Below are 25003 nucleotides of genomic sequence, written 5' to 3' on the forward strand. Positions count from 1 at the left end.
ATAGTAGAACATGTGAAATTTAATTTAATAATATAAATAGTAGATATAAATAAAATTATTACTATTTAGATTTAGGATTTTTTGGATGATTTTTTATTTTGAGGTAAAAGGTGAAAAATAAAAGTTTTAAGGGATAAATAAAAAATTTTGAGTGTTGGTGGAGTAAAATTTTGGGGGAAAAGTAAATGGGGGAGAAAATATTAAAAAAAAATTGCGTGGCGCAGGGGGAGGATTAGGTTTGGGGTAGATGGGGGTGAGATGGGAGGAGAGTAAAAATATTGAGGGAAAGTAAAAAAGTTTGAGGGTTTAGGGTAAAAATGTAAAATATTATAGTTTGACATTTAATTTATTCAAGTTATTCTAATTCGAAAGTTAAACTTAATTCGAACTCAAAATTCGAAAAAAAATTTAAGTTGGCTCGAATAACTTGATTAATTTAACTTGAAATTCAAATTTTTTTTTAATTTTTTAAGTCAAATTGAGTTTTGCTCACTATTATTTGTAGGTATTAGAGATTTTTTTGAATTTGTAAGGTTATTTATATCAATGAAGGTTTTTATTATTATTTTAAATTACTCCGTTTGGTTTAACTTTACTAGTAATTAGCTTGATTTTATGGAATTCAATACAACTAGTATAGATTCATAGTAGTAAACTTCCTGATAATAAGTTATGCAAAATTTACATGTACTAAGATAAACTCCAGCGCCAAGGTATTCCAGGCTACTGAATATACAGCAGATGTGAAGCTTGCTGTGGGGAATGTGAATGGGGAACAGGAAGGGAGCGAGTGGGGAGAATCTGCGGCGTCCGTGGAGGTTCAAAAGCACCGGCCTCGAGTTTAGTTTCCGCTCTAAATCTCGTGACAGGCAGGTAGGAGTCCGACACACGGCGCATCCTCGAGTCTAAATCTGCCTTCTGATTTGTTTTGTGTGCATCTCTGGCGATTTTAATAGTTTTCGAGCTGTTACACCCCAATAGACCACCCGAACGTGGTCTCTCTTTGTTGATTTTCGTAGTGTTGGTGTAAAATGTTTTTATTGGGCTCGGTAAAGTCATCGACGGCCTTCCCTCTTCATAGTCCGACATGGCCGAGAAATCAGCTGCACTTGCAGTGACCACACTCCACTCTATACTGGCCTCGCTCGGTGCGTAATTGGGTTTTCCCGTTAGGCTCTCGATCTCAAACAAATCCGAACTAGCATCACTTTCGGTATCATTACAATTAGCTTTAGAGTTCTCAGTTTCTTCAACTTTTGGAATAGCATGATGATCCCAAGACAACATTTTGAGCCTCCTCTCAAGGTTCAAAGACTTGTTTCGCCTTCCAATTCCAAGAACAGGGGACCAGAAAACCTCTAACGATTTCCTCCCGATTTCATCCACATCTCCTTGTAGTGGCACTCTAACAGGCCGAATACCCACAGCGGGATTCATTGTTGGGAAAGTGAAAAGGTCTTCTTTAATGCCTGCAGCTGTTTTTTTTTGCTTGCTTTGAAGTATTACCTCACCATTAGGTCTCTTGAAACTTATTTCACCAACCTCGATATCAATGGAGCTTCTATCGAAACAGTAGCATTTACAGGCGGGAAGGCAAGAAAGAAAGCTCTTTGCAGTTATGGACGTACTGGGTTTTTGCTGAGGAGGGTTTTGGATAACAGTATGGAGTAAAGGGTTTTGGCTGCTCCAGCTTGATTCAGATCGAATGCTTGGAGCGTGGATCAATGGCTTCATCGGCTCTGGGTTGGTGATCACTTCTTGATTCGTACAATATTCCAAGTTCTTTGGGATCAATTTTGTTGGTCTTGGACCACCACCGGCAGCAGCATCTATTGCTCCATTGAAGTATTTTTCAGCTCCGAATACTCCAATTTCTCCGTCTTCTTCTTTCTTCTTCATTGTATAGCCATTGGTTTTATCAAAGGGGAATGTTTGTGAGAGGTTGGTATTGTGATTGGATGTAAATGTAACCATAGCCGTAGACCGAAGCCTGAACCTCAAACTTATCTGATGGTAGAAGAAGAAGACAGTATGGAGTTGAGAGACTTCTTCCTCGCTGCTAGGCTTAATAAGTAGCCTTAAGGCTGGCTGTTAAATTACGTAGGACCCAATGCTTGCTTGGGGCTTCACCAAAACTTGGTTATTCTTTTTTCCCAAATTTGGAGCTACAACCTACAAATTTCCCATTATATTTTGCTATGAATTATGTTTCAAGCCTTCCTATAAATAGGTTTTGTAAAAAAAAAAATATTATTTTAAGTAACCTTGTGCTCATTTAAAGCATCAACCTAGCTTGATTTTCATTATAGTTAAATAATTTTAAAAAAATTTCACATATATATTTTTAATATTGATTCTTTTAATATTTTATTATACATATTTGTCAACTTTCAATCTTATTTATGAAGTCTAAAAATTTCATTGACAGTATATCAAATATATATAGAAAAGAAAATATTTTGTACACTGTCAATAAAATTTTTAGACTCCCCAAAAAGAATTAGGAATTGACAAGTATACTATAAAAATATAATAAAATATTTAAAATATATATTTAAAAAAATGAGATATACCTATTTTTTAAAGTTTTTTTAGAGGGACACTTGTTTTTTAAAATTATTTATATTAAAAAAAGGGATAAATCTCAAAAAGTATACATGAACTTTGATTTAATGTGTGATTGTATACATGAACTTTAATTTAGTGCAATTATACACATGAAACTCTAATTGTGGTTCAAATGTATACTTGAAACTTTAATTTTGATTTAATCATACACATTTAAAGAAATAAATACATCAATTTATTTTCATATTGGATAAATATAATTATTTATGTATGCAATATATAAATATAAAATGATGTTATATCAATAATTATGCTAATAATTTACAAGAAATGGATCAAATCAAAATTTATGTATACAATTACACATCAAACCATAATTCATGTATAATTTTAAGATTTATCCCTATAAGAAAACATACACTACTAATATACTAAATGCTAAGAATTGAAATTTGCCTATTTTGGGGAATTTGGCAAGGTGGAGCATCAAACCAAATGTCTAATATCCTTTCATTTTAGGAAAATTTATTGGGTTAATTGTTGTTACCTATGCAATCATTTTCAAAGTTGATTATTTTAGAAAAACTTAATGATTAGGGGCGAAGTTAGAAAATTTTTTTAAGGGGGCCGGATGAAATTTTAATTTTTTATAGTTTATATTTTTATAATTTGTAAAGGATTAAATTGAATTTTTATAATTTTAGGGAGAGCCAAAGTACAATTTTACTTTTACTAATTTAAAATTTTTAAAAAATTTCAAGAGCTTAAAATGAAATTTTTCATTTTAGGGAGGGCTAGGGCCATGGCCATGCCAACCCCTGTCTATGCCCTGTTGATCGTTCAAATTACAGTTGAACTTATGTTAGATTAAGATATTATAAAAGTTAAGTTTTAGAAAATCATTAAAAAAATGAGAAATCATATATATATATTTTAAAAAGTTATAGTATATATAATGCAATGGTTAACACCTAATCATTTTGTAGAATATTTGTAAATGATAATAGTTATACAGAATTTTTTATGAGAAGAGAGCAACGCAAGATTTTTCTTGAAACTACTTTTAATTAATTAATAATATAATTATTAAAATGAAATTTTCATATCCAAATCAAACTACAAAATCATAATTGATTGTTTTTAATATCGACAAATTAAATCGATGATCACTTAAAAAATTCAACTTTATCAAGCATAAAATTAATATGAAAAAAATTCTGATTTGTAAGATGGTGGTTGACGTTTTTTAACCAATGCATTGAGGATGATTGAGTTTTACAAATTTTTTAAGTTTTGAATTTAATATTTTCATTATAAATCTTAAAATTATATATGAGTTTTGATATAATATGTAATTTTATACATAAAATAAAAAATTTATCTGATTCTTATAAACTATTAACACAATTATTAATATATTACATATACAAATAATTATATTGATCCAATATAAAAATAAATTAATATATTTAATTTTTTTAAATGCATCTAATTAAATTAAAATTAAAGTTTCATATACACACTTGAACTACGATAAAAATTTTATGTGTATAATTACATTAAATTAAAATTCATATATCAAATTACACATTAAATTAAAATTAATGTATAAATTTCAAATTTATCACTATTCTTTTAAAAGGTGAACTACGTAGTTTCATTATGATCGCTTCAATTAAAAAACTTACAATTTATCACTACCCTTACAATAATCTATCATTTTGGACTCCAATCCTGTGCACACCATGTCTGTCGAAATTTACTGCAACTTATTGCTACTTGAATTGGTCAAGATATTTATTTCTATAGGAGTCAGTTAACAATTTCGGTCCTTTATTTGTGCAAATAAAATAGAAGTACGTTAGCTACTCTAAATCAAATTAGTTGAGATATTTTAGGGTATTTTGTTTAAATAGATGTCTTACTCTTAGTCAAGTTGCAACACTTCAAATTTCTATTTTCTTCTATTTTCTTGATTGAGTAATAACAACTTTCTTCTTATTTACACTTCTACTGTGTACATTTGTGTCAACTGGTATCAGAGCTAAGTGATGGTCGCTAAACTAACTAAAAATTTCGACTAAGGTAAGCGCACTTATCAAACAGTAGTATAGTTATGGTGAGACCGAAAATATCGTATCTACAAGGACTAAAAGTACTAGTACTTACTATCTTTTTATTATCTAGCCTAAAAATTAAAGGGATGTTTTTAAATTAAAATTAACTATTTAATTAACTAAGAACACGAAAGAAATAAAAGTTGGAGAACACTTTTGGAAAACCGATGGAGAAGACAATACCCAAGGAAGAATCCACCTAGACTTTACCTATTACTTCTGAATTAGATGATTTCTTCACTTTACTTAATCCGTAAAAATTCCTGATTTATGTTAATATGTCTCTCAAGACTAAAAAAAACTGACTCAAGGTTGATTAATTGAAATCTCTTTCTAATTAAAACCCCTATTTTTGCATTAAGACGATCTATGGATTCGCTTATTAGATTTGACTCTAATCCGACAGATTTACGTCGTCCTATGTCTAGGATTGCATTCAAATCCGCTTAATTATGCTAGATCTACTCTTAAACATGGACTTTTGCTCCACTGAATAAGCCCATCAAACTTGAATTAATATCCTGATATATTAAAGCAAGAATTAAGAACACATAATTAAGAGTAAGAACAAGTATTTATCATATAATTCAAATAAGAATAAGACCTGTCTTAGGTTTTATCTCCCTTAGGTATTTAGGGAGTTTAGTTCATAACAATGGGAGAAAACATCTCAAAATTGGGAAAACAAAAAAACATAAAGAAATCCAAAGAACTTCTAATGAAGTTGAATGGAGATTTTCAGTCTTGAAGTAGATCCTATTTCCGAGCTGATTTCGATGGCTATCTTCGAGTATTCTCTGCCTTCTGCTCTCTCTGTCCCCCGTTGATCCTCTTCTAGCGTGTTTATATAGACTTTAGAATGCCCAAAATAGCCCAAAATTAGCCTTATCCGAATAAAATTAGACTTGGGCTTGACAGGGACACGGCCGTGTGCCACACCTGTGTGAAGGTGCTCAGGCCGTGTGTAATTTTGACGTGTTTTAATGTCGACACGGCCATGACACAAGGGTGTGTGGCCTGTCTGTGTGCCTAACACGGGCGTGTAGATTACCCTCGTGGAAGTGCCTAGGCCGTGTGGAACACTAAAATCAGTCTATTTTGTCTATTTTTGGCTCGTTTTTGGCTCGTTTCTTGCTCTTTTCACTTTCCTATACTCTCTTGAGTATAAAAAATGAAATTAAAGGATTAGGAGCATCGAATTCAATAAAACTAATGATATATAATCCATAAATATGCCAAGCATGGGATTAAAATATGTATATATTATGGTTTATCAAATATCCCACACTTAAGCATTTGTTTGTCCTCAAGCAAAATCCTCAACTCACAATTAAAATAAATTCTTCTCAATTTACAATTCTCATCAATAATGTTTCGAAGTAATCCATAAGTAATCATACATTGAGTGTTTTACTAAAAGATCATCAAATTTTCAAACAATCCAAGTTGAGCATTTTATCACGAAAACAGAGGTATTTCCCTTTATCTAAGTATTTACCTTTAATTCAAAATCACACAGAGTTGGCATCCTCACTAAAGATTCGCTCAAATCACTCAAGGTGTTTAAGGTTAAAAAATAAGCGTTCAATTAGTCAAACATGAAAATTTATTACCATAGGCTTGCATGAAAATCAAGTCTCCACCACTATAAATGAGATGATACACAAATCAGATGGTCTTTAGCAGGGTTGTAATAGGGCTTGGGTTAAAGGTGTGGATAAAGGCTAAAAAAGAGGATTACAATCGAGATCAATTTAATAAATTACCAAACTTCGAAAAATAAAGCTAATTACTGAATTACAAACAAGTCCCAAAATTAAAGCTATCCAAAACTAATGAAGTGACCTTTTTCTCAAAATAGTAACTTTAACTTATCCAAGCTCAATATGAAAGAATAACAATATGTAATTACATGAATATATAAATATATATTATTTTTTTTAAATAAGAACAAGTATAGAAAGTACATAATAAGAAATAATTTAGCAACGGAAATGAACGAACATAGTTAGGTAACTAATCAAATCAAATCTCGATAAAAAGGGAGTCAATAAAAATGGAGAAATTCTTAATGAATCAAAAAGGGTTAAGTTGTGGGTTATCATTAAAGGGAAATCAAGAAATGATGTTCAAAGCTCAAAGGGGTTCACTAAGAGTTAATTATGTGGGTAGGCTTTTTATGGAGTAAGTAGGTTAAAACCTAAGTGCCTTTATCATCTCAGTATATCAAATCAAAGGTGTGGTCTCGATATGTATAATCAAAGAAAAATCTAGAATAACAAATCAGTATTGACATACTCATAAGCAACAATAAAAATGAGCAATAAGGGATATATGCTCTACAGGCTCAAAATCTCACAAAAATTATGGCTTTTGATGTCAATCCTGTGAATTTCAAACTTCAAGATAATACCTAAATTTGGGGAAAGAACCTAAAAATTTTTAATTCTCAAAAATAAACTTATCATGCTTGATTCTCTAATGTCTAAAAGTTTAAATAATCAATACATAATTATCTATGCTTTAATCCAAAAAATATTAATAAAGATCATAAATCAATCAAAATTCATTCTAATAGTAATATGAGAAAATTATTTGAGAATAAAATATAATTTAGAGATTTTCTGATAATCATATAATTAACCTCCCCACACTTAAGATGTACATTGTCCTCAATGTAAAATCAAATACAAATCATAATAGAAATAGAATATCATAAGATGGGAAGATAATTGAAACTGCCCTGAATGGTGGATGAATTTCCCAGAATAGTGAAAAGTAGAATTGTAGATAATTGTAGGGATAGTGCAAAACTCTGAGCAACTGATAAGAAAATAAACACAATGCTGGAGCAGATTAAAGGGTTACTCGTTAAGAAATAACCATAATAATTAATATAAAGTTTAAAATAGGAAAACAAAATAGACATAAAAGGAAAAATAAAAATAAAATAAAAGATAAAAATAAAGATAAAGATAAACATAAACATAAAAATAATCGGACTCAATGGTCATCCTCATCAGATGTGTGCGTCATCGGTGCTGGAGGAGTAATATGTAAATGCTGACAGATCTGTTGCAAAGTCGCATCAAGACTGTCAAACCGCTCAGTACAATACTGACAGAAACTCATAAACTCCTCATAGGATACTCCTCAAGAGCTAGCATGGAAGGGAGGATATCGATGACTCGATGGTGGAGGCTGTGGTGGGTCTTCGTGATAGGGAGAAACATCATCAGTGAAGTCTTTTGGCTCATCCTGGTCATCAGAGTGGACGAGTCTGTACTGAGGGGGGTCAAATCCATGACGTCACTCTATAATCCTCATATGGATCATACTAGAAATTCCATGAAGAGACATCTGGCCTATAAGTGTGAGTGTCGATAACATCTCTAGAGTGTTGAAGAGGCCGAAGTGTCGAGCAAGGCGAGTCACGTAGGGGCCAAGGCAGATGGGGCCCCTCCTATGGCGGTCTATCTAATGGTAAAAAGTAAGGGCAATAAAGTATGCCAAATTAAATACATGACCAATCACCATGCTCCATAAGAAGTAAGCATTGGTGGTGCTAATGACGCCGGTGCTCTCTCTCCTCCCAGTCAAGGTGTGGGCCAAGTTGGCATGGATGTAGCGTAGTGTTGGAGGAAGAGAAGTCGCCTTTGAGTGACTTGCGTCATAGGGAACAGTACTCGTCATAAGGTCAGTCCAACAGTAGGAGGGTGAGTGGTGTATGTGACGGTGAAGATGTAGAAAAACCTCGAAAGCCATAAACTCCTCCATGTAGAGACCCAAAGCAGCTCCAAACTCTGGTACACTCATGTGTCTTACGAGTCCACCAAGTCTAAAAGTGATAGTATCGGCCTCGTCATGGGTATTCATCACATGCTGTAGATGGAAAGTAGTGCAAAACTCTAAAGTAAGCTCCGAATAGGTGGGCTCGATAATTGTAAATAACCGATCTTACGAGGTAGTGGCAAGATGGAATCGAACAAGGAGGGCAAGATGGACCTGCTCCAAGGCGGTCCAATCTGTGCAGCGGCCCACTCCCAATGGTCGTGCACGGAGGAGCTAGAATAAGTAGTCCTGTGGGCCTGATGAGAATCAATGCAAAGGGTGACGAGCTTCGGTCGAAGTGCTCGAGGAGGTTGCGCCAAGACCCTTCCGCTTTTTCGCGGGAACAGCTACTTTAGATTTGCCTCGAGTGTTCATCATGAGAAATCTACAAGAGATCGAATAAATGAATCAAAATGACCAACCACATAATAGGTATGAGAGAAAAGAAATTCAAATGTTCAAAGGTGCAAAGTTGACTATAGGTATTAGTCAACAGAATATTAGAACCAATCAAGAATTTAGCATGCAAGTTTAAACTAATAAAGATCAATATAGCATATAGATTAAAATAGTAAGACGAGATCTAATCTAACAAAATAAAATATATATATATATCACTGTTGAGTTAGAAGGAAATAAACTAATTAAACTAGCTAACAAATTAATTCCAAAGAAGCAGTAAATCTAGTATGGAAAAGGTTAAAAAAACAAGAAGCAATCAAGCATAAGTATTAACGATTATGAGTTGAAAATGTGTCCTAATATGCGAAGAAAGGAAAAAAAATGGATGAATTTAAAATAGTAAGGAACCTAAAATCATAATAAACACAGAAAATTTTAATAAGCAAACTGATTAGAAAATCACGTGAAATAACATAACGGAAATAGGGGAACCGAAAGTTGTGATCGGGGATGTGGACGGAGGTGGGATAGGGTGGGCTTGGGCGGTGTGGGCCGATGGTCGTGCGATGAAAGGGTTGAGGTGGAGAGGGAAGCGTGGGCAGATGGTGGTCGGAGAGAAAGAATAAAGGGAAAGAAGAGGGGAAAAAGAAAAGAAAAGGAAAGAGGGGGAAAAAAAAGATGGGGGAAAGAGAAAAGAAAAGAAAGAGAAAGGGAAAGGAAAATAAAAAGGAAAGAGAGGTATAGTGGCCAATCAACAGACGGTGAGAGGGAGGAGGGAACGACGGCGTGTAGTTAAAGAAGATGGAGGAGAAAAAGACAAAAAAATAGAAAGGGGATTTAGGGTTTGAAGGGTTTTAAATTGGACACGATCGCGTGACGGTCCGTGTTGGGCCATACAGTTGTGTCACATGTGCGTGTGGCTCGACTTCCAGCCTGTATTCGTCAAGAAATTAATAGCCCAGTCGTCACACAGTTTAGGACATGCCCGTGTGTCCGGGCCGTGTGGTTCACACGGCCGTGCTCTATATTTTTCGCTTCTCCCACGCCCGTGTGGCTCGGCCACACACTCATGTAACCGATCGAGGCCCGTGTGGATCAGCTGTGTCTCGCACATGGCCGTGGGCCTTGTCCGTGTAACTCTCTAACTTGTTAAAATTCAAAAAATTAAGCTCTAGGTTTCACATGGCCTAGGACACGCTCGCGTGTCCAGGCCGTGTATTTCCCACGGCCGTGCCGCATGACCGTGTAGATTTATCGCTGGCCTTGTGCATGTCAATTTTTGGGAAATTTTAGCCCTATTTCCACACGGCCAAGGACACGTCTGTGTGTTCAGGCCATATGGGTCACTGTAAGTCCATAAAAAACACGAGATATAGATAAAATAAACGAGTTAGTGGTGTTAGTGCTCGGGTTGCCTCCTGAGAAGCACTTATTTAAAGTCTAAGCTCAACTCACCTCATATTTGCACTGCCATACTCCTCATTCCTACTATCAATCTTATAAAAATAAGGTTTTAGACGAGTACTATTTACCTTAAAAGTGCCAAATTTTGAATGAGTTACCTTGACTGTACCGTATGGGAAAACGTTGAGTACCACAAAATGGATTACTCTATTAGGTTCAAAAGTGGCAACACGAGGGTCTACTTCATCTAACAGTACTTTGTCTCGGGTCTACTTCATCTAACACTACTTTGTCTCCAACCTTAAGTTGATTCGATTCACTCTTAAGTTTATCATGACACTACTTTGGTCCATTGTGTATTCTCAGTTTCTCCTTAAATTTTGCTCGCCATTCATCTAGTTCCTCGATTTGTAATAGTCATTCCTCAAGAGTTGTTCGTGGCTCCATCACTTTATCTCTAGGGGTTTCCTGCACAAAAGTTTGAGCCAAAGTGTTATTCTCATGGAAAGAACTCATAATATCATCTCGATCACTAGATAGTCTAACGGAATTATGAGCTTGAAGTTTCGTCGTGTCATCACCTATACGAAGAGTTAGTTCTCCCGTACCAACATCAATAATAGTTCTAGCAATTGCTAAAAAGGGTCTACCCAGAATTAAGGGTATGTCATTGTCCTCATCCATGTTTAAGACAACAAAATCGACTGGGAATATAAATTTGTCAATTTTAACAAGCACATCTTCAACAATACCCCTAGAAAATCTAATAGTTTTATTAGCCAGTTGAATACTTATCCTAGTTTGTTTGGGTTTCCCAAGACCTAGTTGTTTAAACACTTTATAAGGCATGAAATTAATACTAGCCCCTAAATCAGCCAAGGCATTTTTAACATCTAAACTAACAATTAAGCAAGAAATAGTAGAACTCTTTGGATCTTTTAATTTGCTAGGTAGTCTATTTTGCAAGATTGTCGAGCAAACTGCATTTAACTCCACATGAGATAACTTATCTAACTTCCGTTTGTTTTCTAAGAGCTCCTTTAAAAATTTAACTGTATTTGGCTTCTACGAAAGAGCTTCAATAAATGGTAAGTTAATATGTAATTTTTTAAGTAGTTTAAGGAATTTACCGATTGTTCGTCTGTGTGGTCTTTTCTCGTCGCACTGGGGCATGGCACACGAGGTGTATACTATTTACTTACCGGTTTTGGTTTATTGTGGCTCAAAATAACCTTACCCTTACCTACCACCTTTTCTTGCCTCGATTCTGGTTCATTTTCAACTAACCCTTCTTCGTCGCGTACAGTGATAGCATGGAGTTGCTCCCTTGGGTTAATTTCAGTGTTACTTGGCAAGCTACCTTGTAGTCATTCAGAGATCAACTTGGCAAGCTGTCCTATTTGAGTTTCGAGTCCTTGAACCAATGCTTACTTATTCTTAAGCACGGTTTCGATGTTTTGGAAGCGTGTTTCTAACACTGAGATGAATTTGTAAGCATCTATTCAAGGTTCGATTTTTTCTCTTGTTGGTAAGGTGGCTGAAAGCCTGGCGGTGGTGGTGGTCTTTGATTTCCTTATCCTTCCCATGAAAAATTTGGGTGATTCCTCCAACCTGTGTTGTAAGCATTACTGTAAGGATTATTTTGAGGTCGAGGATTATTACCTATATAGTTCATTTGCTCATTCTCCATGTTAGGACCGTAGGGTGGGTATACTGAATTGCTCGTTCCACCTCCACTTACATCGCACTGCATTATTGGATGTACCTGCGTAGAACCAAATAAACCATCAATCTTTCTATTCAAAAGTTTTACCTGATCTGAAAGCATAGTAACTGAGTCTACGTTAAAAACGCCGGCTGCTTTTGTCGGCTTTATCTTCATGACTTGCCACTGATAATTGTTTAGTGTCATATCTTTTATGAACTCATAAGCCTCTTCAGGTGTCTTATTATTGATGGTTCCACCAGTAGCTGCGTCGATCATTTGTCTAGTTGAGGGATTCAAACCGTTGTGGAGAGTTTGAACTTGTAGCCAAAGAGGTAACCCATGGTAAGGGCACCTTCTCAATAAATCATTGTATCTCTCTCATGCATCATAAAGAGTTTCTAAATCCATCTGTACAAAAGAAGAGATATAATTCCTCAACTTTTCCGTTTTAGCCGGCGGAAAATATTTAAGCAAACATTTTTCGGTCATTTGTTCCCAAGTAGTGATTGACCCTCGTGGTGACGAGTTCAACCACTATTTAGCCTTATTCTGTAATGAAAAGGGAAATAACCTAAGGCGAATGGCATCGCCAGAAATGCCATTGATCTTAAAAGTGTCATAGAATTCTAGAAAATTTGCTAAATAAGTGTTTGGATCCTCGTCCTGCAAACCATCAAACTGAACAAACTGTTGTATCATTTGAATCGTGTTAGGTTTCAGTTCAAAATTATTTGTAACAATAGCAGGTCTAACTATACTCGATTCAGTTCTTGTTAAAGTAGGTTTAGCATAATCACACATAGTACGAGGAGCAGGATTTTGATTTACTAGATTTGCAGCAACTATAGGAGGTAGCGGATTATTCGGATTATCTGCCATCTCTTCGAGTATATCAGTCACGTCCTCTTGCTCTTCCACTATATACTGTAGGCTTCGCCTTATTTCTCTTTGAATTCTGTGAGCTGTGCTTTCTATCTCACTATCAAATAGCAAAGGTCCTGATGAGTTCCTTCTAGTCATAAACTAGAGATTCCTGCCAGAAGCAAATAATCGGGAGAAAAATTAGTAAATAAAAATAAAAACAAAAAATAAATTGCAATAACAATAAAAATGGCTAAATTAGTAAAAATCAAGCGTTCCTAATATCTTAGTCCCTAACAACGGCGCCAAAAACTTGATGGTCACTAATCTAACTAAAAAAGCGCACCTATCGAACAGTAGTATAGTTGTGGTGAGACCAAAAATATCGTATCCATAAGGACTAAAAGTACTAGTATTTACTATCTTTTTATTATATAGCTTAAAAATTAAAGGGATGTTTTAAACTAAAATTAACTATTTAATTAACTAAGAACACGACAGAAATAAAAGTTGGAGAACACTTTTGGAAAATTGATGGAGAAGACAATACCCAAGGAAGAATCCACCTAGACTTTACCTATTACTTCTGAATTAAACGATTTATTCACTTGACTTAATCTGTAGAAATCCCTAATTTATGTTAATATCTCTCTCGAGACTAAAAAAAACTAACTCTAGGTTGATTAATTGAAATCTCTTTCTAATTAAAACCCCTATTGTCGCATTAACAAGATCTATGGATTCCCTTATTAGATTTGACTCTAATCCGACAGATTTACGTTATCTTATGTCTAGTATTGTATTCAACTCCGCTTAATTATGCTAGATCTACTCTTAAACAGGGACTTTTGCTCCATTGAATAAGCACATCAGACTTGAATTAATATCCTGATATATTAAAGCAAGAATTAAGAATACATAATTAAGAGTAAGAACAAGTATTTATTATATAATTCAAATAATAATAAGATTTGTCTTAGGTTTCATCTCCCTTAGGTATTTAGGGAGTTTAGTTCATAACGATGGGGGAAAACATTTCAAAATTGGGAAAACAACAAAACATAAAGAAATCCAAAGAATTTCTAATGAAGTTGAATGAAGATTTTCAGTTTTGAATTAGATCCTACTTCCGAGTTGATTCCGATGACTGTCTTTGAGTATTCCTTGCCTTTTTCTCTCTCTTTCCCTCTTTGATCCTCTTCTAATGTGTTTATATAGACTTTAGAATGCCCAAAATTAGCATTTTCTGAATAGAATTAAACTTGGGCTCGACAGGGACACGGCCGTGTGCCACGCCCGTGTGAAGGTGCTCAGGCCGTGTGCAATTCTGACGTGGTTTAATATCGACACGACCATGTCATACGGGCATGTGGCCTGCTCGTGTGTCTAACACGAGCGTGTGGATTACTCGTATGGAAGTTCTTAGGTCGTGTGGAACACTGAAATCAACCTATTTTGTCTATTTTTGGCTCGTTTCTTGCTCTTTTCAGTTTTCTATGCTCTCCTAAGTATAAAACATGAAATTAAAGGATTAGGAGCATCGAATTCAATAAAAATAATGATAAATCATCCATAAATATACCAAGCATTGGATAAAAATATGTATATATTATGGTTTATCACTAAGTTATACAAAGTGTTTGATATTATTACTCAACCAACATGAATGGTGGAAGTGCTTATTCGGGAGCTACTGTAGAAAAGCTTGTTGGTAATAATTACAATTACTAGAAGTTATGTATGGAAGCTTTGCTACAGGGGCAGGATTTATGGGATCTTATTTAAGGTAATGAAACATTGATCCCAACAGATACTCCGTAGAATGTTAGATTATGGCGAAAATGGAAGATCAAGTGTGGGAAAGCTTTTTTTTCTTTACAGACATCGATCAACAAGGAATACATTGACCATGTTCATGATTAAAAGTCACCTAAACAAGTTTGGGAGACTTTTCAAAAGCTGCTTACTAAGAAAAATACAGCTTGGTTACAATTTCTTGAGAATGAACTAGTTGCGACAACTTAAGGTAATTTGTCCATTGAAGAATATTTCTTAAAAGTGAAGAACTTTGTTCTGAAATTTTAGAATTGGATACGGAAGAGCTAGTGGGTGATGCAAGTTTGCGTTGCTATCTTATTTATGGACTGGAAAAAGACCTTATGCCCTTTGTTTCTTCAATTCAACGGTGGGCGAATCAGCCTTCAATTATTGAATTAGAAAATTTGCTTTCTAATCAGGAAACTTTGGTAAAGAAAATCACAAGTAATAACAAGCTTTCTCCCAAATCAGAAGATGTGTTGTTTGTCAAAGATTAAAGGAGAGAGAAATTTTGCTCGAAATCTTCATTGAGTGATAGAAACCAATCCAGAAGTTAGCTTCTAAAGCTTGTTACAGCTGTGGAAAACTTGGATATCTCAAAAAGGATTGTTGGGTGAAAGTAGTGTGTGATCGATGTGAGAAGTCAGGCCATATAAAGGCAAATTGCTGAGTGAAAATGCAAGAAACAGAAACAAATATTGTACATGACAACAATGAGTTCCAACAACCAACTTGGGAGCAATGTTTATCCATTGAGGTTCTTGACCAGCTAATGAATGTGACTTCTATTGTGCACCAAGATGATGTGTCTATAGATGTTTTTAACTACAACAGGGAATGGATTGTTGATTCTAGTTGTTCTCTTCATGCTACTAGGAATGATACTCTTTTCTCGAACGTTCGTCCATATTGTAAGAAGAATGTTATTACGACAGTTGATAATTCACTATATTCTGTGATGAAAGAAAGAGATTTGATTAACGAAGATGTTCTTCTCAAGGATGTTTATCATGTTCCTGGCTTAAAAAAAATCTTGCTTCTATCTCACAAATAACAAATTCAGGAATGTATGTTCTTTTTGGTCCTAATGACGTTCAAATTTTCTCAAATGTGAAACATATGGTTATTGATTTTCTATTTTGTGGAAAAAGAAAAGAATCATTATATGTTCTATCTGCAAGTGATGAATATGTAAAAAAAAGGCTAGTCACAATGCAAGCTCAATGCTTTGGCATGCTCGCTTGGGTTATCTGGGTTTTCAATTGCTTTAGAAGATATCCACAAACCAACTTCTTGAGGGTATCCATTTTAAAGGTATTCATCATGATGAGATTTTTCTAGGTTGCCAATATGGAAAATCTCATCGTCTTCATTTCTTAAGTTCAAAGAGTAAAGCATCAGCGCCATTGCAACTAGTTCATTCAGATATCTTGGGACCAACGAGAATGCCAAGCTATACTGGCCTTCATTATGTGATGGTAATTGTGGATGGTTTCTCTTGGTTCACTTGGGTATACTTTTTAGAACACAAAAGTGAGGCTTTGTCTAAATTTTTTTAGTTCAAGCATGATGTAGGAAAAGAATTTGGGTTGCCAATCAAGTGCCTGCGCATGGATAATGGATGGGGATTTTTATCAAATGATTTTATGGATTATTGTAGAGAGCATGGAATTCAATGTCAAATGACTTGTCCAAAAACCCCACAACAAAAAGGGGTTGTTGAGCGCAAATTAGCTCATCTTACATCAGTTTGTTTGTCTTGGCTACATGCGAAGATTCTTCTAAGAGAACTATGGGCAGCAACTTTTCAAACTACTTGTCATGTCATAAATCGATTGCCTCTATGGCCAGGGACAGAACCATCACCTTTTGAGTTGGTGTATCATCATAAACCTAATGTGAGTTCTTTTCGTATTTTTAGGTCTATTTGTTATGTTCATGTATTGAAACAAAATCAAACTAAGCTTGACCTAATGGCCAAGAAATGCATTTTTGTTGGCTATGATACCCACATGAAGGGTTAGAGATGTATGGATTCGAAAATAAAAAAAGGTTATCGTTTTTCGTAATGTGGTGTTCAATAAAGTGTCATATCACAAAGATGATGCAAATGGCAGCAAAGTTACAAGTCTTGCACTTTTTCCTGATGATTTTTTATTAGGAAGAAATATTTCTTTAATTGAAGAATGCATTCAATTTGAAGAAAATACAGAGGCCACCACAAGTAGTGAAACTGTTACAAGTAGAAATCCTCTGAGACAGAAAAGGTTGCCGAGCCATTTTCCTGATTATGTAGTTGAGATAAATCATTTTTTTTTATTTTATCTTGCTTTTTCATGGAGGAGTATGTGAAAATGAACCCAAGGAGTTCCAAAATGGGAAAATGCAATTGTAGAAGAGATTTTAGCACTCAACAACATGTGGGAGCTTGTACCAAATCCATTTGATCCTCGATTTAATTACTTTTACAAAGCCATTTGATGTCGATTTAATTACTTGTAAGTGGGTTTATAGGTTGAACAAAAAGGCTAATGGTATGCTTGATAGATACAAAGCTCGTCTTGTTGCTCATGGGTTCTCTCAACAATACAGATGAGATTATGACGAGACTTTTAGTCCTAATACAAGGATGAAAATGGTTCAAGCAATCAATTATTTAGCTATTAGTAAAGGCTAGAAATTATGGCAACTAGATGTGAAAAATGCTTTCCTTTATGGAGAGTTGGATCATGATATTTTTATGAAACAACTGCAAGGATTTGTATCTAAGGAGTATCTTGATTATGTATGCATACTTAAGAAGGCGTTATATGGTCTCAAGCAAGCTCCTCGTGTTTGGTTTGGTAAGATTCATCTAATTGCCGCAAATAGGATTCTTCGTTACATCAAGGGTATTTTAAGTTATGGATTAATGTATGAGCAATCTAAGCCATTTTCTTTGAGTGGCTTTGTGGATACAATTTGGGTTGGTGATGTGAATGACAGGCGCTCTAAAATAGGTTTTTATTTTATAATAGGTTCTGCTACGATTTCGTGGTGTAGTAAAAAATAAACTACCGTGGCTCTCTCAAGTTGTGAAGCAGAATATGTAGTAGCTACAATGGCTACTCAAGAATGTTTGTGACTAAGGAGACTTATTAAAGAAATGGTGACTACTCTCAATCATCCAATTCAGATTTATTGTGATAATGAGACTACTATAAAGCTTGTTGGGAATCCGTTGTTTCATGCTCTTTCAAAACAAATTGAAACTCATTATCATTTTGTTCGAGAGAAAGTGTTATCTAAGGATATTGAGTTGTAGAAAGTACGAACCGATGAACAAGTTGCAGACATATTTACTAAGGAGGTTGCAAAAGCCAAGTTTGAAGGCTTTCATGAAGCTCTTGGCGTTATTGATAGCAAGTTTGCACTGAGGGGGCTGTTGAAATTTAGTGCAACTTATTACTACTTGAATTGGTCAAGATATTTATTTTTATTGGAGTAAGTTAACAATTTTGGTCCTTTATTTGTGCAAATAAAATAGGAATACGTTAGCTAATCTAAATCAAATTAATTAAGATATTTTAGGAGGTATTTTTATTTAAATAGATGTCTTACTCTTAGTCAAGTTACAGCACTTCATATTTCTATTTTCTTATATTTTCTTGATTGAGTAATAATAATTTTCTTCTTATTTCCATTTCTACCGTGTGTATTTGTGTCACATGTCATCATTTTTATTTTTACTATTCATCTTTTTCCTCCCATTTTTGTAACTGAAATAAGCAAGTGCAAATCCTCAGTTCTCTCCATCTAAAACCATTTCCTGATATTGACACTCTTGACTACAAAATGCTTTATAAAAAATGATCACATGGCATCAATTGTCACATGATGTTCAACCCACCACTAGATTTAATCAAAGTTCGAATACAACTCCAAGGTGAATCCCAGGGCCCTAACACGGTTGCTCAAAATCTCCGCCCTTCTTTAGCTTTTTAGACTAACAACACCACCTCTGTTGTCCAACTCAAACAAGCCACTGTGGCACATATTGGACTTGTGGCTACTGAGATTCAGATATTTAAAATCGAAGGCTTCAGAGCTCTTTTCTTAGGTGTTTCTCCTACCGTACTCTGCCAGGCCCTTTATTCCACCACTTGGATGGCAATCTACGACATCCTGAAATCGAGAAGGAGACGAATTCCATGCCTCTTGCCAGCAAAATCCTCATCGGGTTAATAGTCGGTGTTATGAGTGCTACCGCCAGGAACCCAGTCGATGTTGCAATGGTTCGTATGCAGGCTGATGGTCGCCTCCCTTTATCTCAACGCCATAACTACACCAGCGTCGTTGACGCCCTTGCTCGCATGACCAAACAAGAATACATTGTCTAGTTGTGGCGTGGCTCATCGATGATGGTGAATCGAGCCATGCTGGTGACGGCGCCGCAGTTAGCGTCCTACAATTAGATCAAGGAAACAATTTTGGCAAAAAAATAGGCGAAAGATGGGCTTGATACACAGTGGTGGCGAGTTTCTTGACTGGATTTGTGGCGGCTGTGGTGTTGAATCCTGATAACATGATCAAGACAAGAGTAATGGCTTTGTATAAAGGCCACCATATACCAGGGCTTTGGATTGTTCTATAAAAATAGTGAAGGCCAAAGGGCCCATGGCTTTGTATAAAGGCTTTATACCTACCATCTCCAGACAGGGACCGTTCACGGTGGTGATTTTCGTTACGTTTGAACAGGTTCAGAAGTTGCATAAGAATTTCTGAACTATTTTTACAATGACAAAGATGATGATGACGACAACAAATCTTAGGATTTCAATGTTTTAAGTTATTTCTTTTTTCAGTTTTATAAATGTCATGGGAATGAAAATAATGAAATTTGGAAATATTGATGATGAATGGTAATCGGGTAAAAAATAAAAAAATAAAAATATCATATTCAATTACAGATTTAAGATGAAAACGATAAATTATTCTAACTAACATAAATTAAATAATCAAAATGAAACAACCAAAAAGTTGAATTACAAAACTTACCCTTTTCCTTTTTTAAATACAAATGCAAGAAGAATTAATTCATTGTAAATGTCATATAATAAATAGTAATTGCACATTTAAAAATAAATTAATTCATTGTTATAGAATGAATCATTCAATGACATATTTTAAATGAAATCATAAAAATTTTCTAATTTTTATAAATATACTGAAAACAAAAACAATTAAAAAATAGGTTGAAAATTTTTAAATTTATCAACCTATGTTGTTTTTGAAGAGAGAAAAGAAAACGTGTCCTATAGGGTGCGTTTTTACTTAGCTAAAAGTTATTTTTTTTCTTGTGGTTGGAAATATGAAGTTCGTAGATTTATTTTTGTTCGTGTTTGAGATAAACATGGTTATAATTTTAAGGAATGTTTCAATTTACGGTGGTGTCGTGAAGCTGAGTGACCTACAGATTTCATATGCCATATGAGTATGGAGCCATCACTCGGGAAGCCGGATCGCGTTGCAACTCAAGGTCGTAGTTGACGACGATTATATAGTATCAGGTTAAATTGTAACTAGGGTTTCAAGTTTACAAAGGTAATACTATCAAGGGATAAAGCAGAAATGAGGTTGTAGTTAGTAGTGGTTATGTAGGCACGACAACGAGTTCTTCTCATCAGAAGAGGATGCTTTATAAAACTCATACAAAAATACGAGGAAGAAAAACGCAGTGGCATTTTAGTGTAATAAGTAATGCGTCTTATCCATCACCATCGAAAGTGGTGACCCCGTTATTATAACCCATGATAGAAGTAGGGTGTAACAGGTTTTACAAACAAGGTTATTGGCTTCAGTGGAGATGGAAAACACGAATTAGTTTATTATATTGGAAGGCCCCTTGTGTTTTCCTTCTTCGCACTTGTGTATGGGTTTTATGAGACATGCTTCTCTAGCGAGGAGAAACTCGTTGTCGTGCCCGTATTAACACCGTCAACTACAACCTCGGTTATGCTCCATCCTTTGACAGCATAACCTTTGTAAACTTGAATCCTTAGTTACACTTCAACTCGAGACAGTATAATCACCGTAAACTTGGACCTCGAGTTTCAAATCAATCCCGGCTTCTCAGGTGATGGCTCTATGCTCACACAACAGGTGAAATTTGTAGGTTATCGAACTACACGAAATCATCGTGAACCCAAACACAACTTAAAAATATGACTATGTCTCATTCAAAGCGAGAGAGAAATAAATATTTAATTTTGAAAATTTCAACATGCAAGAAAAAGAAAAAAACAATTTAAAGGATATTGAGATATGGGTGAGTAGGGGATGAGAATGTACATTTATATAAAGGATGGGGGGAGGTAAAAAGGAAAAAAAATCTTTTTATTCCAGGTTGCAGGGGCTCAGAAGCAATTAAGTTTGGTGGTTGAAACCCCTAGAGAGAAAACTCTCCTTTCGAGTTGGTACCGAATAAGAAGTCCGGCGCAAGCTGAAAAGTCAGCCAAACTCAACTCAGATATGAGGCAATATGGGTATTCAGGAGTGTGGACACACACTAAGGTTATGTGGTTACTATAGGAAACTACGACATATGAAGCCAATATGTACACACAAGCTAGGAATATCAAGGAGAAGAACTAATTAAAACACTAACTCATGCAGTGAAAAGACTAACTTATTCATTTATTCATTAATTTTTCTGTAAAGTGTAAGTTAATATTAATTGTTGAGGTAATATATATTACAATACACAAGTCAAAGTTTTAATCTTTCTCTGAACCTTTTGAGCAATTCTTTACTTTCTCAAAATATTGTACTTAACAAATGAACGGAGAAAAACTTAAATGAAAAAGTAACATAAATAATTGTAAATTTTGAACTCTCAATATGATATGATACAAAGCAAACCAATTTAATAAATTTGTTTTGTATATTGTAAATAAGTGTACAATTGGGATGTAAAACAAAGTATACAATTTGGAAAAATTACAAATAACATAATCATTGACGTCCCAAATGTGCACCACAATCGGGTGGGCATTGGGCACACTGGAAACACAAACATATATAGACTTTTTCAGCACCTTTTGAGCTTTAATTCATGCACTTACGTAGTAATTTTTGTCAAAATTCATAATTTAATTATAAAATAATTAATTTGCACTTAAATTATTAACATATTTAATTTTAATTATTTTTATAACAAATTTTCACAAATTTGGTTTATTTTCGACAGTTTTGCAGAAAATGTGAAAATTGGCTCGGTGTCACCTCGAAAGGCTTAAACCATTGGAGCAATTTTCTGCATCAAGTGAATCAAGAGTAGGGCTAATTATTTTTCCGGCCAAGTATGATCCAATAAGGATTATTATACATATTTTATAATCAAATCTGATCCAAAATTAATTGGGTTACAAATTAATTATAAGCTTAAAGAAGAAAGTGACCTGATTGTGCTAAGTAAAAAAGGACTGATCCAACAAGAAGGGGGTAGCCTAAACCGTCCATATAGCTGACCCAATTAGCTGATTTTTACACTTGCAAAATAGCCCTTGAACTTATCCTAAAAGCCATTCAATCCCCTCAACATTTCATGCCTTTTACTTTTTGCGCCAAGCTAAAAATAACAAGTTTGAATCACTGAAACTTGCTCAATGCATGGCTGGCCAAGGGAGAGGGAGTGACTGATAATTATTTTCTATTTTTATCAATAATTCCCACCTAAAAATCCCCCTCTTCCCTTCTTTATTTCACAGAACACACATCTCTCAATTTTCTCATCATTCTCCTTTTTGTCTCCCATTTCCTTCCTTGCTTTCATATTTTCTTGTCCTTTTCCTTTGCTGGTTTCCCCTTTTGAAAGAAAGCTTGCATCCCCCTTGGAGTAGCAACATTCAAGTGTGTGTGAAGGCCTTGAACAAAATGAGCAAAGAAGAAGAAGAGCGCACTAGTATGGCTTCAGAGAAACACCATGATTTGTTTCCTAGTTCCCTTCTCTTTAATTTTTCTCGATTGTGTTGTGATTATGAACATGAATATTTATTGTGTTATTGTTCTTGATTTAATTAAAATGACTTAAATTTAATTCGTGTTAGATTGATTGCATTCTATTCGCTTAAATTATTAAAACCATGTTTGTGTTGTTATAGGCATTGGTAAATTGTTCAATTAAATAAAATCATGCTTATGTTATACTTGCATTATAAATTGTAAGGTAACAAATGAATTAATTATTATCAGATTGAAATTATAATTAATTGACATAGTATTTAATTGGTGCATGTTTAAACTTCTAAGGTAGCTGAAGGTTAAATTAGCGACAATATTAAATGGTACATTAGCCTTGCATAACTTGCAAGATTATTGTGGTTAAATTGTTTCAATATAGGAATATGTTGTTACTTCACTTAATCTTATACTTGCTTATGAAAATTGATTAATTGTTTGATTTGACATTGGAATATGTTCAAGAGATTAATTGGTGTAGTAAATATGTATGTGCATTAGTTAACAAAATACCAAGTTTTCGTGAAATTATTCGTAACAACATGAGCATTCGTAACAACATGAGCATGGGTTTAGTAGTTCTGAGTTAAGGAATGTAATTGATCTAACACATTTATGTCACGTTGATTAACTCATTTTTAGGAAGCGCGCATTGGAATTTTTAGTTTTTAGATCACTTTTTCAAATCAACATATTTTACCTTCACCAAATTGTTTAAAGTTGCATTTCATAAATATTTTTTTCTTTCACAGTCCTTATGGGTATGATAACTTGACATTTACTTGTCACTTTATTATTTATTTATGATTGTGTACACTTGCACGTTTTCGTCGTTCCAAGTTTTTGGCGCCATTGTCGGGGACTGTTTTAAAAGACATTAATCGTGAAATTGTTGATTTTGCATTTTGGTTTATTTTTCTATTTTATTTTAATTTAATAATTTTCTGTGATAGTTTTAGGTGCTTAAGAGTATTGATCAAATTATGGACTTACTCCCCGTAGATCCTAAAATTAAAAGGACTTTTCAACAAAGAAGAAGACAAGCAGTTCAGAGAAGGACCAAATAGATGAACTTTGAAAATCAGAATCAAGGAAACGGAACAAATCATGCTCAAAATCCTATCAAACTGAGCTTTAAGATAGTATGTCATGTCGTTGTTTCATGAGCTTAATCCGAGCATTAGGAGACCTGAAATCGAGGCACAATAATTTGAGCTAAAGCTAGTCATGTTTTAGATGCTTCAGATAGTGGGCCAATTCAGCAAAATACCGAATGGGATCCTCACCTTCACCTTAGATTGTTTATAGAGGTGAGTGACTCCTTCAAGTTAGTTGGAGTACCCAAAGAAGCACTAAGATTAGATTTGTTCCTATATTCACTAAGGGACAGAGCTCGAGCCTAGTTGAACTCATTACCACCCGATTACATTATCACATGATAAGAGTTAGCAAAACGATTCCATATAAAGTAATTCCCATTTAGCAAGAATGCTAAGTTGAGGAATGAGATCACTACCTTTTAATGGATGGATGATGAGTCCTTGTATGAGGTGTCAGAAAGATTCAAAGAACTATTACGAAGACGCCCTCATTATGGAATCCTACGTTGCATCAGATTAGAGACGTTTTATAACGATTTCAATGCTCACGCAAGGATGGTAGTAGTTGCTTCTGCTAATGGTGCTCTCCTTTCTAAGTCTTATAATAAGGATTATGAAATCATTGGGAGAATTGCTAGCAACAATTACCTATGGCCAACCAATCAAGCAATGCTAGGAAGACGAGTCGCAAGAGTACATGAAGTGGATGCTCTCATTTCACTCGCATCTCAGGTATCCTTGACATCCTCAATGCTTAAAAACTTTACTACTAATGAGTTTAATAATTTTGTAGCTCAACCACAGAATCAACTTGAAAATGTAGCTTGTGTTTATTGTGGGGAAGGGCACTTGTTTGAAGAATACCTATCAAACCCAAAATATGTTTATTACATGGGTAACCAGAACCAAAATCGAGGAAGGCAAGGACTGCAATCCAATTTGTGTAACCTATCTTGGTGAAACCACTCGAATTTTTCTTGGAGTAACCATGGGGCTAGACCTAGTAACACTTATGCACAACGTCGATGAACCCAACCATTTGTATTTACCCAACAAGTTCAGAAACCAACTCAAGCTGAACCTTCCAATAGCCTAGAGAACCTATTGAAGGTATATATGGAAAAAAATGATGCCACTTTAAGGAATTTGGAAAGTCAAGTGGGTCAACTTGCTACAGAATTTAGGAGTCGACCACA

The 25003-nt window shown here is 34.6% G+C and overlaps 1 protein-coding gene, 2 non-coding genes and 1 pseudogene across 3 annotated transcripts; 2 read left to right on the plus strand and 2 right to left on the minus strand.

Moving 5' to 3' along the window:
• Window positions 1-645: 645 nt before the first annotated feature.
• LOC107893951 (protein PHYTOCHROME KINASE SUBSTRATE 1) lies at window positions 646-2166 on the minus strand. Its single transcript, XM_016819112.2, has one exon. The coding sequence runs from the start codon at window positions 1972-1974 to the stop codon at window positions 724-726; it is 1251 nt and encodes a 416-aa protein (XP_016674601.1). The 5' UTR covers window positions 1975-2166; the 3' UTR covers window positions 646-723.
• A 10198-nt stretch (window positions 2167-12364) lies between these two features.
• Window positions 12365-12471, plus strand: LOC121213050 (small nucleolar RNA R71). The gene has a single exon (XR_005908421.1). It is a non-coding gene; the product is annotated as a small nucleolar RNA R71 (small nucleolar RNA).
• Window positions 12472-18320: 5849 nt separating this feature from the next.
• Window positions 18321-19602, plus strand: LOC121212423 (mitochondrial uncoupling protein 5-like; annotated as a pseudogene).
• Window positions 19603-24200: 4598 nt separating this feature from the next.
• LOC121212913 (small nucleolar RNA R71) lies at window positions 24201-24307 on the minus strand. Its single transcript, XR_005908285.1, has one exon. It is a non-coding gene; the product is annotated as a small nucleolar RNA R71 (small nucleolar RNA).
• Between the last annotated feature and the right edge of the window lie 696 nt (window positions 24308-25003).

This window comes from Gossypium hirsutum, chromosome A13, assembly GCF_007990345.1.
Source record: "Gossypium hirsutum isolate 1008001.06 chromosome A13, Gossypium_hirsutum_v2.1, whole genome shotgun sequence".
Taxonomy (NCBI): domain Eukaryota; kingdom Viridiplantae; phylum Streptophyta; class Magnoliopsida; order Malvales; family Malvaceae; genus Gossypium; species Gossypium hirsutum.